The 25067-nt window shown below is 41.4% G+C and overlaps 4 protein-coding genes across 4 annotated transcripts; 2 read left to right on the top strand and 2 right to left on the bottom strand.

The window, feature by feature from the left end:
* Positions 1-6183: 6183 nt before the first annotated feature.
* SAPINGB_P006200 (uncharacterized protein) lies at positions 6184-6921 on the top strand (the record flags this gene model as incomplete). Its single annotated transcript, XM_032000912.1, has 1 exon — positions 6184-6921. The coding sequence occupies one exon, from the start codon at positions 6184-6186 to the stop codon at positions 6919-6921; it is 738 nt and encodes a 245-aa protein (XP_031856803.1).
* A 288-nt stretch (positions 6922-7209) lies between these two features.
* SAPINGB_P006201 (uncharacterized protein) lies at positions 7210-12676 on the bottom strand (the record flags this gene model as incomplete). The annotated part of the gene is made up of 7 exons (XM_032000913.1): positions 7210-10106; positions 10390-10558; positions 10608-10769; positions 10819-11113; positions 11466-11532; positions 11586-11971; positions 12087-12676. The coding sequence occupies 7 exons, from the start codon at positions 12674-12676 to the stop codon at positions 7210-7212; spliced, it is 4566 nt and encodes a 1521-aa protein (XP_031856804.1).
* A 164-nt stretch (positions 12677-12840) lies between these two features.
* On the top strand, positions 12841-14769 carry SAPINGB_P006202 (uncharacterized protein; the record flags this gene model as incomplete). Its single annotated transcript, XM_032000914.1, has 2 exons — positions 12841-12929; positions 13251-14769. The coding sequence occupies 2 exons, from the start codon at positions 12841-12843 to the stop codon at positions 14767-14769; spliced, it is 1608 nt and encodes a 535-aa protein (XP_031856805.1).
* A 295-nt stretch (positions 14770-15064) lies between these two features.
* SAPINGB_P006203 (uncharacterized protein) lies at positions 15065-25011 on the bottom strand (the record flags this gene model as incomplete). Its single annotated transcript, XM_032000915.1, has 8 exons — positions 15065-15910; positions 16333-17821; positions 17884-18642; positions 18699-18827; positions 18881-20621; positions 21006-22579; positions 22642-24294; positions 24344-25011. The coding sequence occupies 8 exons, from the start codon at positions 25009-25011 to the stop codon at positions 15065-15067; spliced, it is 8859 nt and encodes a 2952-aa protein (XP_031856806.1).
* Between the last annotated feature and the right edge of the window lie 56 nt (positions 25012-25067).

The following is a 25067-nucleotide window of genomic DNA, read 5'->3' on the forward strand; positions in this document are numbered from 1 at the left end:
AATTTTTCATTTGGGTTTGTCCCAAAGTTGAGTGGGTTTGTATTACACTTCAACTTTGTAACAAATTAAGGAGGGTAACCACAGTCACATAAGGGCTTAAACCTAATGCGGCTAAAACTAAAATAAACATAGATTGTCAACCATAGTTTCCCACCCAAACTCACGTCCATTATCAACTGCACTAGTCTGCGACAACATTGCATGCTCAACACCTCCCCTTGTCGCAGAATCACCTACTGCCTTCATACCAAGTAGTCCCCTCAATGTCTCAAACTTCACACGACCAAGATTCTTAGTAAACATATCTGCCAACATCACTTGAGTATCAAGATACTCCAGATGAATCACTCCACTGCGAATATAGTGACGGACAACATGATACCGAACATCAATATGCTTGGTGCGACGATGAAACACTGGGTTCTGAGCCAAAGCAATACATCCCTGATTGTCCTCAAACATAGTCACTGGCAACGGAACAGGAATCTTGCAAAGGGACAACAACTGATTAATCCAGAAGCATTCCTTAGACGCATCAGACAATGACATATACTCAGACTCGACGCTGGACGATGCAGGACTAACTTGCTTTCGACAAGCCCAAGTAATGGGACCACCAGACAGAATAAAACATAACCAGTAAAGGACTTACGGTCCTGCTTTGTCCTGTGCATAATCGGCATCACTATAGCCAACAAGCTTGTAGACTTTCTGAGCTCGATATTCAAGACCAAGTTCAGCAGTACCCTTTAAGATAACGAAGAGTATGCTTAGCAGCTTCCATATGAATAGACTTAGGACTCTGCATATATCGACAAAGAAAGCTAACAGCAACAGCAAGATCAGGACGAGCACAATTAGCAGCATAAATCAGCTTACCAATAATACTGCGATACATGGAGGCATCGGTAGCAGAGTCAGACTCGGAAAAATCAGAAAGATCACGAGTGGGTAAAGGAGTCTTGACACTTGAACAATTCTGCATACCAAACTCTTCCAACATATCAAAAATATAACGTGAAACATCCACAGTAATATGGTAAGGTGACTGCTTAACTCTCATGCCAAGGAACTGCTCGACTGGGCCCAAGTCTTTCATCTTAAACATAGATGACAAAGAAGACTTGGTTTTGGCAATGACTTCAGAAGAATTGCCAGAAATAAGTAAATCATCAACATACAGTGCAATAATAACCATGGTAGACCCAGATCCTTTGGTATACACACCGTAGTCACTTTCATTACGAATAAACCCAAGTTTGACAAGAGCACCATGAATCTTCTCATTCCAACACAAAGGAGCTTGCTTTAAACCATACAAAGACTTCTTCAAATGACACACTTTAGATTCCTGACCTTTGACAACAAAGCCTTTAGGTTGTCTCATATAAATATCTTCTTTGAGATCACCATTAAGAAATGCAGTCTCGACATCCATATGATGAACCTGGAACCCAAACTGAGCAGCAATAGCAAGAACAATCCTCACAGTCTCGTAACGAACAACGGGAGCAAAAGTTTCAGTATAATCAATACCTTCAACTTGCGAAAATCCAATACACACGAGACGAGCTTTGTAACGTTCAATTGAACCGTCAGCTTTGCGCTTAACTTTAAACACCCATTTGCTATTGATAGCCTTGCGACCAGGTGGGAGATCAACCAATTCCCAAGTACCATTGCGTTTAAGAGACGACATTTCAATAACACAGGCTTCAAGCCAAAACTCAGCTTCTTCACTAGACATAGCTTCTTCAAAACTACTAGGATCTGTAAAAACAAGTAAAGCCACATCATCATACTCAAAGCGGAGAGATTTGAGACGACGATAAGAAATACACTCTTCTTCAGCTGGACGTTTTGCAGGTGTTGCAGACACTGGAGATTGTTTCAAAGAATTTTCACAAAGGTGTTTAGAAGGAGGTGAAACAATGTCATCTGAACTCGGGCGTTTGGCAGGAGTTATAGAAGGTAAACGAACAGCAACAACACGAGATCGAGATTTAGGCAAAACAGCTTGAGTATCATCCTTAGTGACAACACTAACACCAGCTTGGTCAAGAGAATTAACTAGATCAGGCGAAGGAGATTCTTGACTAAGTGGCACTACTTCCAACTCAACAAAAGGTGGTGGAGTGGGAGACGAAGCAATGATAGACGGTTGAAACCCAATATCACCCCCTCGTTGCGAGATCCCAGAATCACCTGAAATATCAGATTCATTAATAGATGGACCAGCTTCAGATAAGTCTAATTGTGAAGGAATATATTCCGAAGAAGAAACAATAGGACTTGAGTCAGGAGAGATAGAGACTTCATGATCTGAAGGTGGAAGAATAGGAGAACTAGGAAGAGATGGAACAGAAGGAATAGAAGGAAGAGTAGGAAGAGTAGGAGACTCAAGAGGAGCAGAAGGTGTAGACAAAATGCGACGAACAGAACGAGGCTTATGAACAATAATAGAAGAAGAAGAAGGAGGAGGCGGCGACGGAGAATGAGACGGAGAAGAAGACGGAGACGGAGACGGTAAAGCACAAATAGAACCAGAACCAGAACCAGATGAGGATGCTGGTAAAGATCTATGAGACCCAAAACTAGAACCAGAACTTGAATCAGAACTAGCAATAGAATTAACCCTAACATTAGATCCTAAACCAGTCCCCTTAGAATCAAAACAAGGTCCTGACATGGACCCTGAACCAGAACCAACACTAAACCCAACACCAGTACCATTAATAGACAAGTCCTTATCACTTTTCATAAATGGAAACTTGGACTCATCAAAGTAAACACTCCTGGCTTCAACAATGCTTGAATCAAGAAGAACTCGATAAGCTGTACGATCCAAAGAATACCCAACAAAAACACCAGCTTCAGTATTTGAACTTAACTTAGATTCTCTTTTAGCACCAGGAAGAACAACTGTAGCTTGACAACCAAATACTTTCATATGATGATAACTAGGAGGTTTACCAGTCCAAAGTTGAAGAGGTGCAACACCACCAGTGGTACGACTAGGAAGACGGTTCCTAATATAATTAGCAGACTTGACAGCTTCACCCCATAAATACTCAGGAACATGAGCATATAAAAGCATAGACTTGGCTTTCTCAAATAATGTGCGATTCAATCGCTCAGCAACACCATTTTGTTGAGGAGTATGAGGAACTGTATAAGTATGCTTGATACCCTTAGACACAAAGAACTGCTCCAGATCTTTGGAAATGTATTCGCCGCCATTATCAGAATGAAAATATGCAACTCGATCACCAGCAGAATCACCAGAAAAATAAGATTCACACCTAGCAATAAAGTTACGAATGGCAAGACTTGCATCACTTTTCCTAACCAACAACTCCACATAAGAGTACCTGGAATAATAATCCATAATGGTTAAGACATAACGATGACCCACAGGGGTAGTGACATGAGGACCGCTCAAATCAGAAACAAATAATTCCAAAGGACGACTAGCTTTTTCTGTGGTACCATTAAATGGCAATGCTGTGGCTTTGCCACCCAAGCAAGCGTCACACTTATGACTATCCACAACCTCAAAATGAGTAGGCTTGACAGAAAGTGACTTAGATAATTTCTTGAGAACGTCCACACTGGCGTGACCAAGTCGCTTGTGCCAAAGATTGGCAGACGACTCAACAGCAAACACCTCATGGACAGGCTTGGAAGGCAAAACAACTCGGAAACGACAAAAGTACAAGTCACCCATGGCAATGGCGTGGACTCGAGTTTTGCCATTTTCAACAGCAGAAATATGGTTAAGGTCTTGAATGAACCGACAACCACCAGCAGTAGCTCGACGAGCAGCAAATAAATTGCGAGGAATCTTAGGAACATATAAAACATCTCGAAGAACAACGCGGTCACAAGGCTGGTCATCTTTACCAAGAAGATCAACGACAATGTCGCCAACCCCCTCAGCAGTAGCAGAACCAAGACCACGAATGGTAGCCGAAGTGGGACGAAGAGAAGAAAAATATGAGATGTTATTGCAAATGTGACTGGTAGCACCGGTATCATGGATAAAGTCAAAAGAATCAGACCCAACAACTAAGTTGGCCTCAGCAGAAGTAGTAGATTCAGCAACAAAAACGTGATGGACTGAATGACTTAAATCCAAGATTGAAGAAGGATGCCAGACGACAATTAAAATCAAGGACAACAACATGATGGTAACAAAAGATAAGTAAAAGAATGGAGAAAAACGGGATTTTGGTGTAACAATTGGTTTAACAATAGGTGGAGAAGGTTCAGTAATTGAATCCACCAAAAAATCAAAAGAAGGTAAGACAATATCATCATCAGAACCGACCAACGGTTTAGAATCAGAACAAGAAATAAAAGAAGAACCGACCAACGGTTCAGAATCAAAAGGAACAATATCCGAATCGACCAACGATTCAGAATCAAAACAAATAGGAGCTGAACTGACACACGGTTCAGACTCCAAACAAACAACAGTAGAACCGACATACGGTTCAGAATTAAAACAAGAATCATCAGTGGAACCAACAAACGGTTTACCAACTGAATCAATATCAAGTCCTGAGTTTGAACAATACTCAGAAACTTGACCAACAAAACAATCTTCATCGCCGACACACGGCTCAGAAGAATCAAAAGTTCGGATTCCAAATCATCAAACGACTCGGAGCAACTGTTACCAAACTTTTCAGAAACAACAGATGTCTCGGACACAAAAAGCGGAACTCACAAATGGATCATCATCAACTATCTCAGAAAATTCATCAATAGTCTCAGCAAACCAACCTCTTGAGGTTTTAGCCTCCTTAGATTCCTTTGTCATCCTTATTATCTTGGCGAGCAGCCTGAACCTCTTCCCAAGAGACATGACAATTGTTGGAAGTATGACCACGCCTCTTACAACGGAAACATTTAATACCATCACCCTTAGATTTGTTATTGTACTTCTTTGATGAAGCAACGAACGCTTCAGTCGAAAGAGTAGCTGGAGGTCCAGTAATCTTCAACAACTTGGCCCATTTATCAGTGTTCCGGATGAAGTTGTTGATATCAAGGTTGTCAGTATTGTTGTTACTATCAAAGCGGTGCTCCAAGGCGTACTGGATGAAGCGCTCACAATTGGGACCCATTGAAGCCAAAGCGTTGAAGGCCACGACCGAATCAGGCGACAATGATTGGTAGATGGAACGCCAGGTAGCAACATAAGAGCGAACAGAAGAAACAAACTTTGGACCAACATCAATATTGCCAGCATAGAGGGATTTCATAAGTGAGATGACATCGGCGGGTTGAAGTTGACTATACTCCTGATGAAGATAAAGCCAGAGGTCACGGCCTCTAATGGCCACATCATTAACATGTTCGATCAACTCAGGAGAAATATTGTTGAGGATGACATCATGGACGACGGTGTCAAGCGAGGCGGTGAGGTCTTCGAGGGATTCATTAGCAGCTGGATTGACAGTACCAGCTTCGACATAAAGATGGACACCATTATTCATAGCACGAAGACCCAAAAGAATTTTGGTAGCCCAGACATGATAGTTGAGAGGAGTGAGTTTTTCAGAGGAAGTAAGATTAATATAAGCCGAAGTGCGGCCCATAACCTGTTGAACTGTGACACGGGAAGTCATGATAATAATAGAAAATATTATCCTAGAAAAGTATATATTGAAATATATAAGATAAAACAGTTATATAAGAAGAAAGAAAAAGGAAAAGAAAAATTATAAAATTTTGGGAAGAAACCTTCCTTAAATATCCAAGGGAAAGAAAAATTTGCAGTGGTGAAAATTTTTCATTTGGGTTTGTCCCAAAGTTGAGTGGGTTTGTATTACACTTCAACTTTGTAACAAATTAAGGAGGGTAACCACAGTCACATAAGGGCTTAAACCTAATGCGGCTAAAACTAAAATAAACATAGATTGTCAACCATAGTTTCCCACCCAAACTCACGTGCATTATCAACTGCACTAGTCTGCGACAACATTGCATGCTCAACATGTTCATCGTCAAATTGATCTCGCTGACCGTTCTGGATTTACCGTTAGACAATTAACCATTGCCAACGTGCCAGTTTGTTCCGAAGGATGTGAAGCTGAATTAAAAGTCTTAGCAGACTTGACAGCTTACATTAGAAACTCAAACTTCAAAGCTAGTCCTCCCCCATCTCAAAAGGTTATGAGCTCCTTTGACGCTTCTCAAGCGCCAAATTTCAAACAATTTCTCTACAAAAGTGAATTGGATTTTTGGATATTCGGTCTTATTGGACAAATTAACAGCTGCGGCCGGAGTTTTTGGAACAACTATATCTATAAGCCAATTGTTGGCCATACTGCCCTTCAGCTTGGTTACGGTATCAGGTTTGAGAGGGCCCTTGATGAACTACTCAAGGCTTACATTTTAAAAACCACGCCTGCAGCTAACCTGGCTGCAGCTGAACAGGCCCGGTGGGACACGTCGCCCGAGTTTCTAAAAACTCCACCTATGGATTCGGCGTCTGTACGGGAAGAAGCCATGGGGGTCCTATTTGAACCAGGAAAAAGAATGGCTCGTATAGATCCTGAAATCCTAGAGCCCGCTGACCTGGGGCGAGTGCTCTCATTCTACCAACGTCTTAATCATGTTGGTTTGCGCATATCCCCAAGCCCTGAGCTTAACATTGTATTTGCGATGACGCAAGCTATCTCAGTAGGAGTTCCAGGTCCTAGTTATTTCGCCGGGCTTACCAGCAGTGAAATTGAAACCAAAATACAAGCTACTGTTACTGAAGCTTCCAAGTGGGCCTCTGTAGTGGAGCAATATTTCTTTAACAACCCGGATGGCACCTTTCACCGTGACCTTATCTTAGCAGTGCTGAATAACAACAAGGTTTCAGCAGCTGCTCGCGAAGATCCTCAGAGTCATGTTGAACTGTGACACGGGAAGTCATGATAATAATAGAAAATATTATCCAAGAAAAGTATATATTGAAATATATAAGATAAAACAGTTATATAAGAAGAAAGAAAAAGGAAAAGAAAAATTATAAAAGTTGGGGAAGAAACTTTCCTTATATACCCAAGGGAAAGAAAAATTTGCAGTGGTGAAAATTTTTCATTTGGGTTTGTCCCAAAGTTGAGTGGGTTTGTATTACACTTCAACTTTGTAACAAATTAAGGAGGGTAACCACAGTCATATAAGGGCTTAAACCTAATGCGGCTGTAACTAAAATAAACATAGATTGTCAACCATAGTTTCCCACCCAAACTCACGTGCATTATCAACTGCACTAGTCTGCGACAACATTGCATGCTCAACACCTCCCCTTGTCGCAGAATCACCTACTGCCTTCATACCAAGTAGTCCTCTCAATGTCTCAAACTTCACACGACCAAGATTCTTAGTGAACATATCTGCCAACATCACTTGAGTATCAAGATACTCCAGATGAATCACTCCACTGCGAATATAGTGACGCACAACATGATAACGAACATCAATATGCTTGGTGCGACGATGAAACACTGGGTTCTGAGCCAATGCAATACATCCCTGATTGTCCTCAAACATAGTCACTGGCAACGGAACAGGAATCTTGCAAAGAGACAACAACTGATTAATCCAGAAGCATTCCTTAGACGCATCAGACAATGACATATACTCAGACTCGACGCTGGACGATGCAGGACTAACTTGCTTTCGACAAGCCCAAGTAATGGGACCACCAGACAGAATAAAAACATACCCAGTAAAGGACTTACGGTCCTGCTTGTCCTGTGCATAGTCGGCATCACTATAGCCAACAAGCTTGTAGACTTTCTGAGCTCGATATTCAAGACCAAGTTCAGCAGTACCCTTAAGATAACGAAGAGTATGCTTAGCAGCTTCCATATGAATAGACTTCGGACTCTGCATATATCGACAAAGAAAGCTAACAGCAACAGCAAGATCAGGACGAGCACAATTAGCAGCATAAATCAGCTTACCAATAATACTGCGATACATGGAGGCATCGGTAGCAGAGTCAGACTCGGAAAAATCAGAAAGATCACGAGTGGGTAAAGGAGTCTTGACACTTGAACAATTCTGCATACCAAACTCCTCCAACATGTCAAAAATATAACGTGAAACATCCACAGTAATATGGTAAGGTGACTGCTTAACTCTCATGCCAAGGAACTGCTCGACTGGGCCCAAGTCTTTCATCTTAAACATAGATGACAAAGAAGACTTGGTTTTGGCAATGACTTCAGGAGAATTGCCAGAAATAAGTAAATCATCAACATACAGTGCAATAATAACCATGGTAGACCCAGATCCTTTGGTATACACACCGTAGTCACTTTCATTACGAATAAACCCAAGTTTGACAAGAGCACCATGAATCTTCTCATTCCAACACAAAGGAGCTTGCTTTAAACCATATAAAGACTTCTTCAAATGACACACTTTAGATTCCTGGCCTTTGACAACAAAGCCTTTAGGTTGTCTCATATAAATATCTTCTTTGAGATCACCATTAAGAAATGCAGTCTCGACATCCATATGATGAACCTGGAACCCAAACTGAGCAGCAATAGCAAGAACAATCCTCACAGTCTCGTAACGAACAACGGGAGCAAAAGTTTCAGTATAATCAATACCTTCAACTTGCGAAAATCCAATACACACGAGACGAGATTTGTAACGTTCAATTGAACCGTCAGCTTTGCGCTTAACTTTAAATACCCATTTGCTATTGATAGCCTTGCGACCAGGTGGGAGATCAACCAATTCCCAAGTACCATTGCGTTTAAGAGACGACATTTCAATAACACAGGCTTCAAGCCAAAACTCAGCTTCTTCACTAGACATAGCTTCTTCAAAACTACTAGGATCTGTAAAAACAAGTAAAGCCACATCATCATACTCAAAGCGGAGAGATTTGAGACGACGATAAGAAATACACTCTTCTTCAGCTGGACGTTTTGCAGGTGTTGCAGACACTGGAGATTGTTTCAAAGAATTTTCACAAAGGTGTTTAGAAGGAGGTGAAACAATGTCATCAGAACTCGGGCGTTTGGCAGGAGTTATAGAAGGTAAACGAACAGCAACAACACGAGATCGAGATTTAGGCAAAACAGCTTGAGTATCATCCTTAGTGACAACACTAACACCAGCTTGGTCAAGAGAATTAACTAGATCAGGCGAAGGAGATTCTTGACTAAGTGGCACTACTTCCAACTCAACAGAAGGTGGTAGAGTGGGAGACGAAGCAATGATAGACGGTTGAAACCCAATATCACCCCCTCGTTGCGAGATCCCAGAATCACCTGAAATATCAGATTCATTAATAGATGGACCAGCTTCAGATAAGTCTAATTGTGAAGGAATATATTCCGAAGAAGAAACAATAGGACTTGAATTAGTAGAGATAGAGACTTCATGATCTGAAGGTGGAAGAATAGGAGAACTAGGAAGAGATGGAACAGAAGGAATAGAAGGAAGAGTAGGAAGAGTAGGAGACTCAAGAGGAGCAGAAGGTGTAGACAAAATGCGACGAACAGAACGAGGCTTATGAACAATAATAGAAGAAGAAGAAGGAGGAGGTGGCGACGGAGAATGAGACGGAGAAGAAGACGGAGACGGAGACGGTAAAGCACAAATAGAACCAGAACCAGAACCAGATGAGGATGCTGGTAAAGATCTATGAGACCCAAAACTAGAACCAGAACTTGAATCAGAACTAGCAATAGAATTAACCCTAACATTAGATCCTAAACCAGACCCCTTAGAATCAAAACAAGGCCCTGACATGGACCCTGAACCAGAACCAACACTAAACCCAACACCAGTACCATTAATAGACAAGTCTTTATCACTTTTCATAAATGGAAACTTGGACTCATCAAAGTAAACACTCCTGGCTTCAACAATGCTTGAATCAAGAAGAACTCGATAAGCTGTACGATCCAAAGAATACCCAACAAAAACACCAGCTTCAGTATTTGAACTTAACTTGGATTCTCTTTTAGCACCAGGAAGAACAACTGTAGCTTGACAACCAAATACTTTCATATGATGATAACTAGGAGGTTTACCAGTCCAAAGTTGAAGAGGTGCAACACCACCCAGTGGTACGACTAGGAAGACGGTTCCTAATTAGCAGACTTGACAGCTTCACCCCACAAGTATTCAGGAGCATGAGCATATAAAAGCACAGACTTGGCTTTTCAAATAATGTGCGATTCAATGCTCAGCAACACCATTTTGTTGAGGAGTATGAGGAACTGTATAAGCATGCTTGATACCCTTTAGACACAAAAAGAACTGCTCCAGGTCTTTGAAATGTATTCGCCGCCATTATCAGAATGAAAAATATGCAACTCGATCACCAGCAGAATCACCAGAAAAATAAGATTCCACACCTAGCAATAAAGTTACGAATGGCAAGACTTGCATCACTTTTCCTAACCAACAACTCCACATAAGAGTACCTGGAATAATAATCCATAATGGTTAAGACATAACGATGACCCACAGGGGTAGCGACATGAGGACCGCTTAAATCAGAAACAAATAACTCAAAGGACGACTAGCTTTTTCTGTGGTACCATTAAATGGCAATGCTGTGGCTTTGCCACCCAAGCAAGCGTCACACACTTATGACTATCCACAACCTCAAAATGAGTAGGCTTGACAGAAAGTGACTTAGATAATTTCTTGAGAACGTCCACACTGGCGTGACCAAGTCGCTTGTGCCAAAGATTGGCAGACGACTCAACAGCAAACACCTCATGAACTGGCTTGGAAGGCAAAACAACTCGGGAAGGAAACGACAAAAGTACAAGTCACCCATGGCAATGGCGTGGACTCGAGTTTGCCATTTTCAACAGCAGAAATATGGTTAAAGGTCTTGAATGAACCGACAACCACCAGCAGTAGCTCGACGAGCAGCAAATAAATTGCGAGGAATCTTAGGAACATATAAAACATCTCGAAGAACAACGCGGTCACAAGGCTGGTCATCTTTACCAAGAAGATCGACGACAATGTCGCCAACCCCTCAGCAGTAGCAGAACCAAGACCACGAATGGTAGCCGAAGTGGGACGAAGAGAAGAAAAATATGAGATGTTATTGCAAATGTGACTGGTAGCACCAGTGTCATGGATAAAGTCAAAGAATCAGACCCAACAACTAAAAGTTGGCCTCAGCAGAAGTAGTAGATTCAGCAACAAAAACATGATGTACTGAATGACTTAAATCCAAGATTGAAGAAGGATGCCAGACGACAATTAAGGTCAAGGAAAACAACATGATGGTAACAAAGATAAGAAAAGAATGGAGAAAAAACGGATTTTGGTGTAACAATAGGTTTAACAATAGGCGGAGAAGGTTCAGTATTGAATCCACCAAAAATCAAAAGAAGGTAAGGCAATATCATCATCAGAACCGACCAACGGTTTAGAATCAGAACAAAAAAAATAAAAGAAGAACCGACCAACGGTTCAGAATCAAAGGAACAACATCCGAATCGACCAACGATTCAGAATCAAAACAAATAGGAGCTGAACTGACACACGGTTCAGACTCCAAACAAACAACAGTAGAACCGACATACGGTTCAGAATTAAAACAAGAATCATCAGTGGAACCAACTGAATCAATATCAAGTCCTGAGTTTGAACAATACTCAGAAACTTGACTAACAAAACAATCTTCATCGCCGACACACGGCTCAGAAGAATCAAAAGTTCGGATTCCAAATCATCAAACGACTCGGAGCAACTGTTACCAAACTTTTCAGAAACAACAGATGTCTCGGACACAAAAGCGGAACTCACAAATGGATCATCATCAACTATCTCAGAAAATTCATCAATAGTCTCAGCAAACCAACCTCTTGAGGTTTTAGCCTCTTTAGATTCCTTGTCATCCTTATTATCTTGGCGAGCAGCCTGAACCTCTTCCCAAGAGACATGACAATTGTTGGAAGTATGACCACGCCTCTTACAACGAAAACATTTAATACCATCACCCTTAGATTTGTTATTGTACTTCTTTGATGAAGCAACGAACGCTTCAGTCGAAAAAGTAGCAGGGTCCAGTAATCTTCAACAACTTGGCCCATTTATCAGTGTTCCGGATGAAGTTGTTGATATCAAGGTTGTCAGCATTGTTACTATCAAAGCGGTGCTCCAAGGCGTACTGGATGAAGCGCTCACAATTGGGACCCATTGAGGCCAAAGCGTTGAAGGCCACAACCGAATCAGGCGACAATGATTGGTAGATGGAACGCCAGGTAGCAACATAAGAGCGAACAGAAGAAACAAACTTTGGACCAACATCAATATTGCCAGCATAGAGGGATTTCATAAGTGAGATGACATCGGCGGGTTGAAGTTGACTATACTCCTGATGAAGATAAAGCCAGAGGTCACGGCCTCTAATGGCCACATCATTAACATGTTCGATCAACTCAGGAGAAATATTGTTGAGGATAACATCATGGACGACGGTGTCAAGCGAGGCGGTGAGGTCTTCGAGGGATTCATTAGCAGCTGGATTGACAGTACCAGCTTCGACATAAAGATGGACACCATTATTCATTGCACGAAGACCCAAAAGGATCTTAGTAGCCCAGACATGATAGTTGAGAGGAGTGAGTTTTTCAGAGGAAGTAAGATTAATATAAGCCGAAGTGCGGCCCATAACCTGTTGAACTGTGATGTTGAACAGCTAAAATAGGAAGCTAAGCTGGACAACCATAAAAGAACGGCACTACGGGGGATCGAACCCCAGTCTCACTCATATGGCCTGAGTGCGTGTTACCACTACACCACAGAGCCTACTTATTGTTAAGTAGTAACTCTTTCATGATGTTACTGGGAAAATCTCGTGATACACAAACGGTGGATAGTGTTGGAACTGGACCCTACACTCAACAGGTCTCAACACGACACACGTATATTCCAACATGTGACACGGGAAGTCATGATAATAATAGAAAATATTATCCAAGAAAAGTATATATTGAAATATATAAGATAAAACAGTTATATAAGAAGAAAGAAAAAGGAAAAGAAAAATTATAAAAGTTGGGGAAGAAACTTTCCTTATATACCCAAGGGAAAGAAAAATTTGCAGTGGTGAAAATTTTTCATTTGGGTTTGTCCCAAAGTTGAGTGGGTTTGTATTACACTTCAACTTTGTAACAAATTAAGGAGGGTAACCACAGTCATATAAGGGCTTAAACCTAATGCGGCTGTAACTAAAATAAACATAGATTGTCAACCATAGTTTCCCACCCAAACTCACGTGCATTATCAACTGCACTAGTCTGCGACAACATTGCATGCTCAACAAGTCATCTCTGGGGGATTACCAAGTTTGTCGACATTTTCAAGTCAAGATCTGGAGGATGGAGCCCCTGTGATTCAGTTGAAATCCCAGCGCTAGTTGAAGCAACTTCTGCAGCCTTCGTAAAAGGTCGAAGAATTATTGACGGTTCATCAAAAGTCGTGTCAAAGCAGGAACCCAAGCAAGAACCCAAGCAGGAATCCAAGCAGGAAACCTCGAAGAAAGCTGGTCACTCTGATACCAAGCAAGGAAAGGGGAAACAGTGGTCCAAGGGGTCTGGTGGCAACAAGAGGCGTAACAATGAAGACAAGCAAGCTAGAAAGTCGAACTCTGATGGTCAAAACAAAGTTGCTGCCTTGAAAGCTACCGAATATCTTGAGGTGGCTCGCGACGATGTTGAAACTCTTTGCTCTGTTGCTCGGGCTATCCAAGACGTATTTGATAATGACGGCGGAAGCAGTGATTATTCACCAGTTGCTTTTCTTCCACCTGCTAACCAAATCGCCTCTGTGGGTGAAACAAATCTTCCAAATGTTCTTGATTCTGGAAATGCTACTGGTCATCTTATCTCAGACAACAGCTACTTTGTGTCGTATGAGAAATACAGCAGCCCCAAAACTATCAGCTCCTATGGTGGTTCTGACATCGTGTTAGAAGGGGAAGGTAAAATTGCCGTTGTATTAAAAGGTGACGGTGGCACCAATATTTGCCATATTGCTGACGCACTTTATTTTCCTACTGGGTCTAGCAATTTGTTTTCTGATTCTGTCTGGCGCACGCACAATGTTTCTTTTCATACGGTCCCAAGTGGGGATTGTCTGGCCTATTTTGGTGAGGAAAAGGTTGGTAGGGTTGGCGGTGCCAGAGATGCCAAGTCTCACATTTGTGCCAACATTGTTCCGGTAAAGTTTACTAGGAATATCGTACCTCCAACTGGCTCCTTCAAGTTCTCAGGAAATTCAATTGACTGGGATCAGATTTGCAGACAAGGACCAGAAGCTATGAGGAAGGTTGATAAATCAGCTCTCGCTGTTGGAAAGGGACTTCCTGTCCTTTCACCGTCTCTCAAATTTATTGCAAAGGAGGCCGTGTTGAATTCGCAGGCCCTTGACTGTCATGTTCGGTTTGCTCATTGCTCTTTGACTTCGGTGAAGCATTTAGCCAAGCTTGCTGATACTCCCTTTGAGGTGACCAAGCGTGACGAAGAGTTGATCAAGGACTGTGTCATATGTGGCACGTCAAGAAGCATTAAGCGGTTCACTTCTCCGGATAAGCATATAGCTTCTGAATCCACGGCTCCGTTAGCCCAGATTCATGCTGATCTCGTCGGTCCCATAGGTCCTGCCTCTTCAGGGGCCAGGTACATGCTGAATATCATTGATGCATTTTCTGGTTACATCTATGCTTTTGCTCTGGAATCTAAGGATGAAGCTCCTGGGTGTTGAACTGTGACACGGGAAGTCATGATAATAATAGAAAATATTATCCAAGAAAAGTATATATTGAAATATATAAGATAAAACAGTTGTATAAGAAGAAAGAAAAAGGAAAAGAAAAATTATAAAAGTTGGGGAAGAAACCTTCCTTAAATATCCAAGGGAAAGAAAAATTTGCAGTGGTGAAAATTTTTCATTTGGGTTTGTCCCAAAGTTGAGTGGGTTTGTATTACACTTCAACTTTGTAACAAATTAAGGAGGGTAACCACAGTCACATAAGGGCTTAAACCTCATGCGGCTGTAACTAAAATAAACATAGGTTATCAACCATAGTTTCCCACCCAAACTCACGTGCATTATCAACTGCACTAGTCTGCGACAACATTGCATGCTCAACACCTCCCCTTGTCGCAGAATCACCTACTGCCTTCATACCAAGTAGTCCCCTTAATGTCTCAAACTTCACACGACCAAGATTCTTAGTAAACATATCTGCCAACATCACTTGAGTATCAAGATACTCCAGATGAATCACTCCACTGCGAATATAGTGACGGACAACATGATAACGAACATCAATATGCTTGGTGCGACGATGAAACACTGGGTTCTGAGCCAAAGCAATACATCCCTGATTGTCCTCAAACATAGTCACTGGCAACGGAACAGGAATCTTGCAAAGGGACAACAACTGATTAATCCAGAAGCATTCCTTAGACGCATCAGACAATGACATGTACTCAGACTCGACGCTGGACGATGCAGGACTAACTTGCTTTCGGCAAGCCCAAGTAATGGGACCACCAGACAGAATAAAAACATACCCAGTAAAGGACTTACGGTCCTGCTTGTCCTGTGCATAGTCGGCATCACTATAGCCAACAAGCTTGTAGACTTTCTGAGCTCGATATTCAAGACCAAGTTCAGCAGTACCCTTAAGATAACGAAGAGTATGCTTAGCAGCTTCCATATGAATAGACTTAGGATTCTGCATATATCGACAAAGAAAGCTAACAGCAACAGCAAGATCAGGACGAGCACAATTAGCAGCATAAATCAGCTTACCAATAATACTGCGATACATGGAGGCATCGGTAGCAGAGTCAGACTCGGAAAAATCAGAAAGATCACGAGTGGGTAAAGTGTTGAACTGTGACACGGGAAGTCATGATAATAATAGAAAATATTATCCAAGAAAAGTATATATTGAAATATATAAGATAAAACAGTTATATAAGAAGAAAGAAAAAGGAAAAGAAAAATTATAAAAGTTGGGGAAGAAACTTTCCTTATATACCCAAGGGAAAGAAAAATTTGCAGTGGTGAAAATTTTCATTTATTTGTCCCAAAGTTGAGTGGGTTTGTATTACACTTCAACTTTGTAACAAATTAAGGAGGGTAACCACAGTCATATAAGGGCTTAAACCTAATGCGGCTAAAACTAAAATAAACATAGATTGTCAACCATAGTTTCCCACCCAAACTCACGTGCATTATCAACTGCACTAGTCTGCGACAACATTGCATGCTCAACACCTCCCCTTGTCGCAGAATCACCTACTGCCTTCATACCAAGTAGTCCCTCAATGTCTCAAACTTCACACGACCAAGATTCTTAGTGAACATATCTGCCAACATCACTTGAGTATCAAGATACTCCAGATGAATCACTCCACTGCGAATATAGTGACGCACAACATGATAACGAACATCAATATGCTTGGTGCGACGATGAAACACTGGGTTCTGAGCCAATGCAATACATCCCTGATTGTCCTCAAACATAGTCACTGGCAACGGAACAGGAATCTTGCAAAGGGACAACAACTGATTAATCCAGAAGCATTCCTTAGACGCATCAGACAATGACATATACTCAGACTCGACGCTGGACGATGCAGGACTAACTTGCTTTCGACAAGCCCAAGTAATGGGACCACCAGACAGAATAAAAACATACCCAGTAAAGGACTTACGGTCCTGTTTGTCCTGTGCATAATCGGCATCACTATAGCCAACAAGCTTGTAGACTTTCTGAGCTCGATATTCAAGACCAAGTTCAGCAGTACCCTTAAGATAACGAAGAGTATGCTTAGCAGCTTCCATATGAATAGACTTCGGACTCTGCATATATCGACAAAGAAAGCTAACAGCAACAGCAAGATCAGGACGAGCACAATTAGCAGCATAAATCAGCTTACCAATAATACTGCGATACATGGAGGCATCGGTAGCAGAGTCAGACTCGGAAAAATCAGAAAGATCACGAGTGGGTAAAGGAGTCTTGACACTTGAACAGTTCTGCATACCAAACTCTTCCAACATATCAAAAATATAACGTGAAACATCCACAGTAATATGGTACGGTGACTGCTTAACTCTCATGCCAAGGAACTGCTCGACTGGGCCCAAGTCTTTCATCTTAAACATAGATGACAAAGAAGACTTGGTTTTGGCAATGACCTCAGAAGAATTGCCAGAAATAAGTAAATCATCAACATACAGTGCAATAATAACCATGGTAGACCCAGATCCTTTGGTATACACACCGTAGTCACTTTCATTACGAATAAACCCAAGTTTGACAAGAGCACCATGAATCTTCTCATTCCAACACAAAGGAGCTTGCTTTAAACCATATAAAGACTTCTTCAAATGACACACTTTAGATTCCTGACCTTTGACAACAAAGCCTTTAGGTTGTCTCATATAAATATCTTCTTTGAGATCACCATTAAGAAATGCAGTCTCGACATCCATATGATGAACCTGGAACCCAAACTGAGCAGCAATAGCAAGAACAATCCTCACAGTCTCGTAACGAACAACGGGAGCAAAAGTTTCAGTATAATCAATACCTTCAACTTGCGAAAATCCAATACACACGAGACGAGCTTTGTAACGTTCAATTGAACCGTCGGCTTTGCGCTTAACTTTAAACACCCATTTGCTATTGATAGCCTTGCGACCAGGTGGGAGATCAACCAATTCCCAAGTACCATTGCGTTTAAGAGACGACATTTCAATAACACAGGCTTCAAGCCAAAACTCAGCTTCTTCACTAGACATAGCTTCTTCAAAACTACTAGGATCTGTAAAACAAGTAAAGCCACATCATCATACTCAAAGCGGAGAGATTTGAGACGACGATAAGAAATACACTCTTCTTCAGCTGGACGTTTTGCAGGTGTTGCAGACACTGGAGATTGTTTCAAAGAATTTTCACAAAGGTGTTTAGAAGGAGGTGAAACAATGTCATCAGAACTCGGGCGTTTGGCAGGAGTTATAGAAGGTAAACGAACAGCAACAACACGAGATCGAGATTTAGGCAAAACAGCTTGAGTATCATCCTTAGTGACAACACTAACACCAGCTTGGTCAAGAGAATTAACAAGATCAGGCGAAGGAGATTCTTGACTAAGTGGCACTACTTCCAATTCAACAGAAGGTGGTGGAATGGGAGACGAAGCAATGATAGACGGTTGAAACCCAATATCACCCCCTCGTTGCGAGATCCCAGAATCACCAGAAATATCAGATTCATTAATAGATGGACCAGCTTCAGATAAGTCTAATTGTGAAGGAATATATTCCGAAGGAGAAACAATAGGACTTGAGTCAGGAGAGATAGAGACATCATGATCTGAAGGTGGAAGAATAGGAGAACTAGGAAGAGATGGAACAGAAGGAATAGAAGGAAGAGTAGGAGACTCAAGAGGAGCAGAAGGTGTAGACAAAATGCGACGAACAGAACGAGGCTTATGAACGATAATAGAAGAAGAAGAAGAAGAAAGCGACGGAGAATGAGACGGAGAAGAAGACGGAGACGGTAAAGCACAAATAGAACCAGAACCAGAACCAGATGAGGATGCTGGTAAAGATCTATGAGACCCAAAACTAGAACCAGAACTTGAATCAGAACTAGCAATAGAATTAACCTAACATTAGATCCTAAACCAGTCCCCTTAGAATCAAAACAAGGTCCTGACATGGACCCTGAACCAGAACCAATACTAGACCCAACACTAAACCCAACACCAGTACCATTAATAGACAAGTCCTTATCACTTTTCATAAATGGAAACTTGGACTCATCAAAGTAAACACTCCTGGCTTCAACAATGCTTGAATCAAGAAGAACTCGATAAGCTGTACGATCCAAAGAATACCCAACAAAACACCAGCTTCAGTATTTGAACTTAACTTAGATTCTCTTTTAGCACCAGGAAGAACAACTGTAGCTTGACAACCAAATACTTTCATATGGTGATAACTAGGAGGTTTACCCGTCCAAAGTTGAAGAGGTGCAACACCACCAGTGGTACGACTAGGAAGACGGTTCCTAATATAATTAGCAGACTTGACAGCTTCACCCCATAAATACTCAGGAGCATGAGCATATAAAAGCATAGACTTGGCTTTTTCAAATAATGTGCGATTCAATCGCTCAGCAACACCATTTTGCTGAGGAGTATGAGGAACTGTATAAGTATGCTTGATACCCTTAGACACAAAGAACTGCTCCAGGTCTTTGGAAATGTATTCGCCGCCATTATCAGAATGAAAATATGCAACTCGATCACCAGCAGAATCACCAGAAAAATAAGATTCACACCTAGCAATAAAGTTACGAATGGCAAGACTTGCATCACTTTTCCTAACCAACAACTCCACATAAGAGTACCTGGAATAATAATCCATAATGGTTAAGACATAACGATGACCCACAGGGGTAGCGACATGAGGACCGCTTAAATCAGAAACAAATAACTCCAAAGGACGACTAGCTTTTTCTGTGGTACCATTAAATGGCAATGCTGTGGCTTTGCCACCCAAGCAAGCGTCACACTTATGACTATCCACAACCTCAAAATGAGTAGGCTTGACAGAAAGTGACTTAGATAATTTCTTGAGAACGTCCACACTGGCGTGACCAAGTCGCTTGTGCCAAAGATTGGCAGACGACTCAACAGCAAACACCTCATGGACAGGCTTGGAAGGCAAAACAACTCGGAAACGACAAAAGTACAAGTCACCCATGGCAATGGCGTGGACTCGAGTTTTGCCATTTTCAACAGCAGAAATATGGTTAAGGTCTTGAATGAACCGACAACCACCAGCAGTAGCTCGACGAGCAGCAAATAAATTGCGAGGAATCTTAGGAACATATAAAACATCTCGAAGAACAACGCGGTCACAAGGCTGGTCATCTTTACCAAGAAGATCAACGACAATGTCGCCAACCCCCTCAGCAGTAGCAGAACCAAGACCACGAATGGTAGCCGAAGTGGGACGAAGAGAAGAAAAATATGAGATGTTATTGCAAATGTGACTGGTAGCACCGGTATCATGGATAAAGTCAAAAGAATCAGACCCAACAACTAAGTTGGCCTCAGCAGAAGTAGTAGATTCAGCAACAAAAACGTGATGGACTGAATGACTTAAATCCAAGATTGAAGAAGGATGCCAGACGACAATTAAAATCAAGGAAAACAACATGATGGTAACAAAAGATAAGTAAAAGAATGGAGAAAAACGGGATTTTGGTGTAACAATAGGTTTAACATTAGGTGGAGAAGGTTCAGTAATTGAATCCACCAAAAAATCAAAAGAAGGTAAGACAATATCATCATCAGAACCGACCAACGGTTTAGAATCAGAACAAGAAATAAAAGAAGAACCGACCAACGGTTCAGAATCAAAAGGAACAATATCCGAATCGACCAACGATTCAGAATCAAAACAAATAGGAGCTGAACTGACACACGGTTCAGACTCCAAACAAACAACAGTAGAACCGACATACGGTTCAGAATTAAAACAAGAATCATCAGTGGAACCAACTGAATCAATATCAAGTCCTGAGTTTGAACAATACTCAGAAACTTGACCAACAATGTTGAACTGTGACACGGGAAGTCATGATAATAATAGAAAATATTATCCAAGAAAAGTATATATTGAAATATATAAGATAAAACAGTTGTATAAGAAGAAAGAAAAAGGAAAAGAAAAATTATAAAAGTTGGGGAAGAAACCTTCCTTATATACCCAAGGAAAAGAAAAATTTGCAGTGGTGAAAATTTTTCATTTGGGTTTGTCCCAAAGTTGAGTGGGTTTGTATTACACTTCAACTTTGTAACAAATTAAGGAGGGTAACCACAGTCACATAAGGGCTTAAACCTAATGCGGCTAAAACTAAAATAAACATAGATTGTCAACCATAGTTTCCCACCCAAACTCACGTCCATTATCAACTGCACTAGTCTGCGACAACATTGCATGCTCAACACCTCCCCTTGTCGCAGAATCACCTACTGCCTTCATACCAAGTAGTCCCCTCAATGTCTCAAACTTCACACGACCAAGATTCTTAGTAAACATATCTGCCAACATCACTTGAGTATCAAGATACTCCAGATGAATCACTCCACTGCGAATATAGTGACGGACAACATGATACCGAACATCAATATGCTTGGTGCGACGATGAAACACTGGGTTCTGAGCCAAAGCAATACATCCCTGATTGTCCTCAAACATAGTCACTGGCAACGGAACAGGAATCTTGCAAAGGGACAACAACTGATTAATCCAGAAACATTCCTTAGACGCATCAGACAATGACATGTACTCAGACTCGACGCTGGACGATGCAGGACTAACTTGCTTTCGACAAGCCCAAGTAATGGGACCACCAGACAGAATGAAAACATACCCAGTAAAGGACTTACGGTCCTGCTTGTCCTGTGCATAATCGGCATCACTATAGCCAACAAGCTTGTAGACTTTCTGAGCTCGATATTCAAGACCAAGTTCAGCAGTACCCTTAAGATAACGAAGAGTATGCTTAGCAGCTTCCATATGAATAGACTTAGGATTCTGCATATATCGACAAAGAAAGCTAACAGCAACAGCAAGATCAGGACGAGCACAATTAGCAGCATAAATCAGCTTACCAATAATACTGCGATACATGGAGGCATCGGTAGCAGAGTCAGACTCGGAAAAATCAGAAAGATCGCGAGTGGGTAAAGGAGTCTTGACACTTGAACAGTTCTGCATACCAAACTCCTCTAACATGTCAAAAATATAACGTGAAACATCCACAGTAATATGGTAAGGTGACTGCTTAACTCTCAGGCCAAGGAACTGCTCGACTGGGCCCAAGTCTTTCATCTTAAACATAGATGACAAAGAAGACTTGGTTTTGGCAATGACCTCAGAAGAATTGCCAGAAATAAGTAAATCATCAACATACAGTGCAATAATGACCATGGTAGACCCAGATCCTTTGGTATACACACCGTAGTCACTTTCATTACGAATAAACCCAAGTTTGACAAGAGCACCATGAATCTTCTCATTCCAACACAAAGGAGCTTGCTTTAAACCATATAAAGACTTCTTCAAATGACACACTTTAGATTCCTGACCTTTGACAACAAAGCCTTTAGGTTGTCTCATATAAATATCTTCTTTGAGATCACCATTAAGAAATGCAGTCTCGACATCCATATGATGAACCTGGAACCCAAACTGAGCAGCAATAGCAAGAACAATCCTCACAGTCTCGTAACGAACAACAGGAGCAAAAGTTTCAGTATAATCAATACCTTCAACTTGCGAAAATCCAATACACACGAGACGAGCTTTGTAACGTTCAATTGAACCGTCAGCTTTGCGCTTAACTTTAAACACCCATTTGCTATTGATAGCCTTGCGACCAGGTGGGAGATCAACCAATTCCCAAGTACCATTGCGTTTAAGAGACGACATTTCAATAACACAGGCTTCAAGCCAAAACTCAGCTTCTTCACTAGACATAGCTTCTTCAAAACTACTAGGATCTGTAAAACAAGTAAAGCCACATCATCATACTCAAAGCGGAGAGATTTGAGACGACGATAAGAAATACACTCTTCTTCAGCTGGACGTTTTGCAGGTGTTGCAGACACTGGAGATTGTTTCAAAGAATTTTCACAAAGGTGTTTAGAAGGAGGTGAAACAATGTCATCAGAACTCGGGCGTTTGGCAGGAGTTATAGAAGGTAAACGAACAGCAACAACACGAGATCGAGATTTAGGCAAAACAGCTTGAGTATCATCCTTAGTGACAACACTAACACCAGCTTGGTCAAGAGAATTAACAAGATCAGACGAAGGAGATTCTTGACTAAGTGGCACTACTTCCAATTCAACAGAAGGTGGTGGAGTGGGAGACGAAGCAATGATAGACGGTTGAAACCCAATATCACCCCCTCGTTGCGAGATCCCAGAATCACCTGAAATATCAGATTCATTAATAGATGGACCAGCTTCAGATAAGTCTAATTGTGAAGGAATATATTCCGAAGAAGAAATAATAGGACTAGAGTCAGGAGAGATAGAGACATCATGATCTGAAGGTGGAAGAATAGGAGAACTAGGAAGAGATGGAACTGAAGCAATAGAAGGAAGAGTAGGAGACTCAAGAGGAGCAGAAGGTGTAGACAAAATGCGACGAACAGAACGAGGCTTATGAACAATAATAGAAGAAGAAGAAGAAGGAGGCGGCGACGGAGAATGAAACGGAGAAGAAGACGGAGACGGAGACGGTAACGCACAAATAGAACCAGAACCAGATGAGGATGCTGGTAAAGATCTATGAGACCCAAAACTAGAACCAGAACTTGAATCAGAACTAGCAATAGAATTAACCCTAACATTAGATCCTAAACCAGTCCCCTTAGAATCAAAACAAGGTCCTGACATGGACCCTGAACCAGAACCAACACTAAACCCAACACCAGTACCATTAATAGACAAGTCTTTATCACTTTTCATGAATGGAAATTTGGACTCATCAAAGTAAACACTCCTGGCTTCAACAATGCTTGAATCAAGAAGAACTCGATAAGCTGTACGATCCAAAGAATACCCAACAAAAACACCAGCTTCAGCATTTGAACTTAACTTAGATTCTCTTTTAGCACCAGGAAGAACAACTGTAGCTTGACAACCAAATACTTTCATATGGTGATAACTAGGAGGTTTACCAGTCCAAAGTTGAAGAGGTGCAACACCACCAGTGGTACGACTAGGAAGACGGTTCCTAATATAATTAGCAGACTTGACAGCTTCACCCCATAAGTATTCAGGAGCATGAGCATATAAAAGCATAGACTTGGCTTTCTCAAATAATGTGCGATTCAATCGCTCAGCAACACCATTTTGTTGAGGAGTATGAGGAACTGTATAAGTATGCTTGATACCCTTAGACACAAAGAACTGCTCCAGGTCTTTGGAAATGTATTCGCCGCCATTATCAGAATGAAAATATGCAACTCGATCACCAGCAGAATCACCAGAAAAATAAGATTCACACCTAGCAATAAAGTTACGAATGGCAAGACTTGCATCACTTTTCCTAACCAACAACTCAACATAAGAGTACCTGGAATAATAATCCATAATGGTTAAGACATAACGATGACCCACAGGGGTAGCGACATGAGGACCGCTCAAATCAGAAACAAATAATTCCAAAGGACGACTAGCTTTTTCTGTGGTACCATTAAATGGCAATGCTGTGGCTTTGCCACCCAAAGCAAGCGTCACACTTATGACTATCCACAACCTCAAAATGAGTAGGCTTGACAGAAAGTGACTTAGATAATTTCTTGAGAACGTCCACACTGGCGTGACCAAGTCGCTTGTGCCAAAGATTGGCAGACGACTCAACAGCAAACACCTCATGAACTGGCTTGGAAGGCAAAACAACTCGAAAACGACAAAAGTACAAGTCACCCATGGCAATGGCGTGGACTCGAGTTTTGCCATTTTCAACAGCAGAAATATGGTTAAGGTCTTGAATGAACCGACAACCACCAGCAGTAGCTCGACGAGCAGCAAATAAATTGCGAGGAATCTTAGGAACATATAAAACATCTCGAAGAACAACGCGGTCACAAGGCTGGTCATCTTTACCAAGAAGATCAACGACAATGTCGCCAACCCCCTCAGCAGTAGCAGAACCAAGACCACGAATGGTAGCCGAAGTGGGACGAAGAGAAGAAAAATATGAGATGTTATTGCAAATGTGACTGGTAGCACCGGTATCATGGATAAAGTCAAAAGAATCAGACCCAACAACTAAGTTGGCCTCAGCAGAAGTAGTAGATTCAGCAACAAAAACGTGATGGACTGAATGACTTAAATCCAAGATTGAAGAAGGATGCCAGACGACAATTAAAATCAAGGAAAACAACATGATGGTAACAAAAGATAAGTAAAAGAATGGAGAAAAACGGGATTTTGGTGTAACAA

Source organism: Magnusiomyces paraingens (assembly GCF_902498895.1).
Source record: "Magnusiomyces paraingens strain CBS 517.90 genome assembly, contig: contig5, whole genome shotgun sequence".
Taxonomy (NCBI): domain Eukaryota; kingdom Fungi; phylum Ascomycota; class Dipodascomycetes; order Dipodascales; family Dipodascaceae; genus Magnusiomyces; species Magnusiomyces paraingens.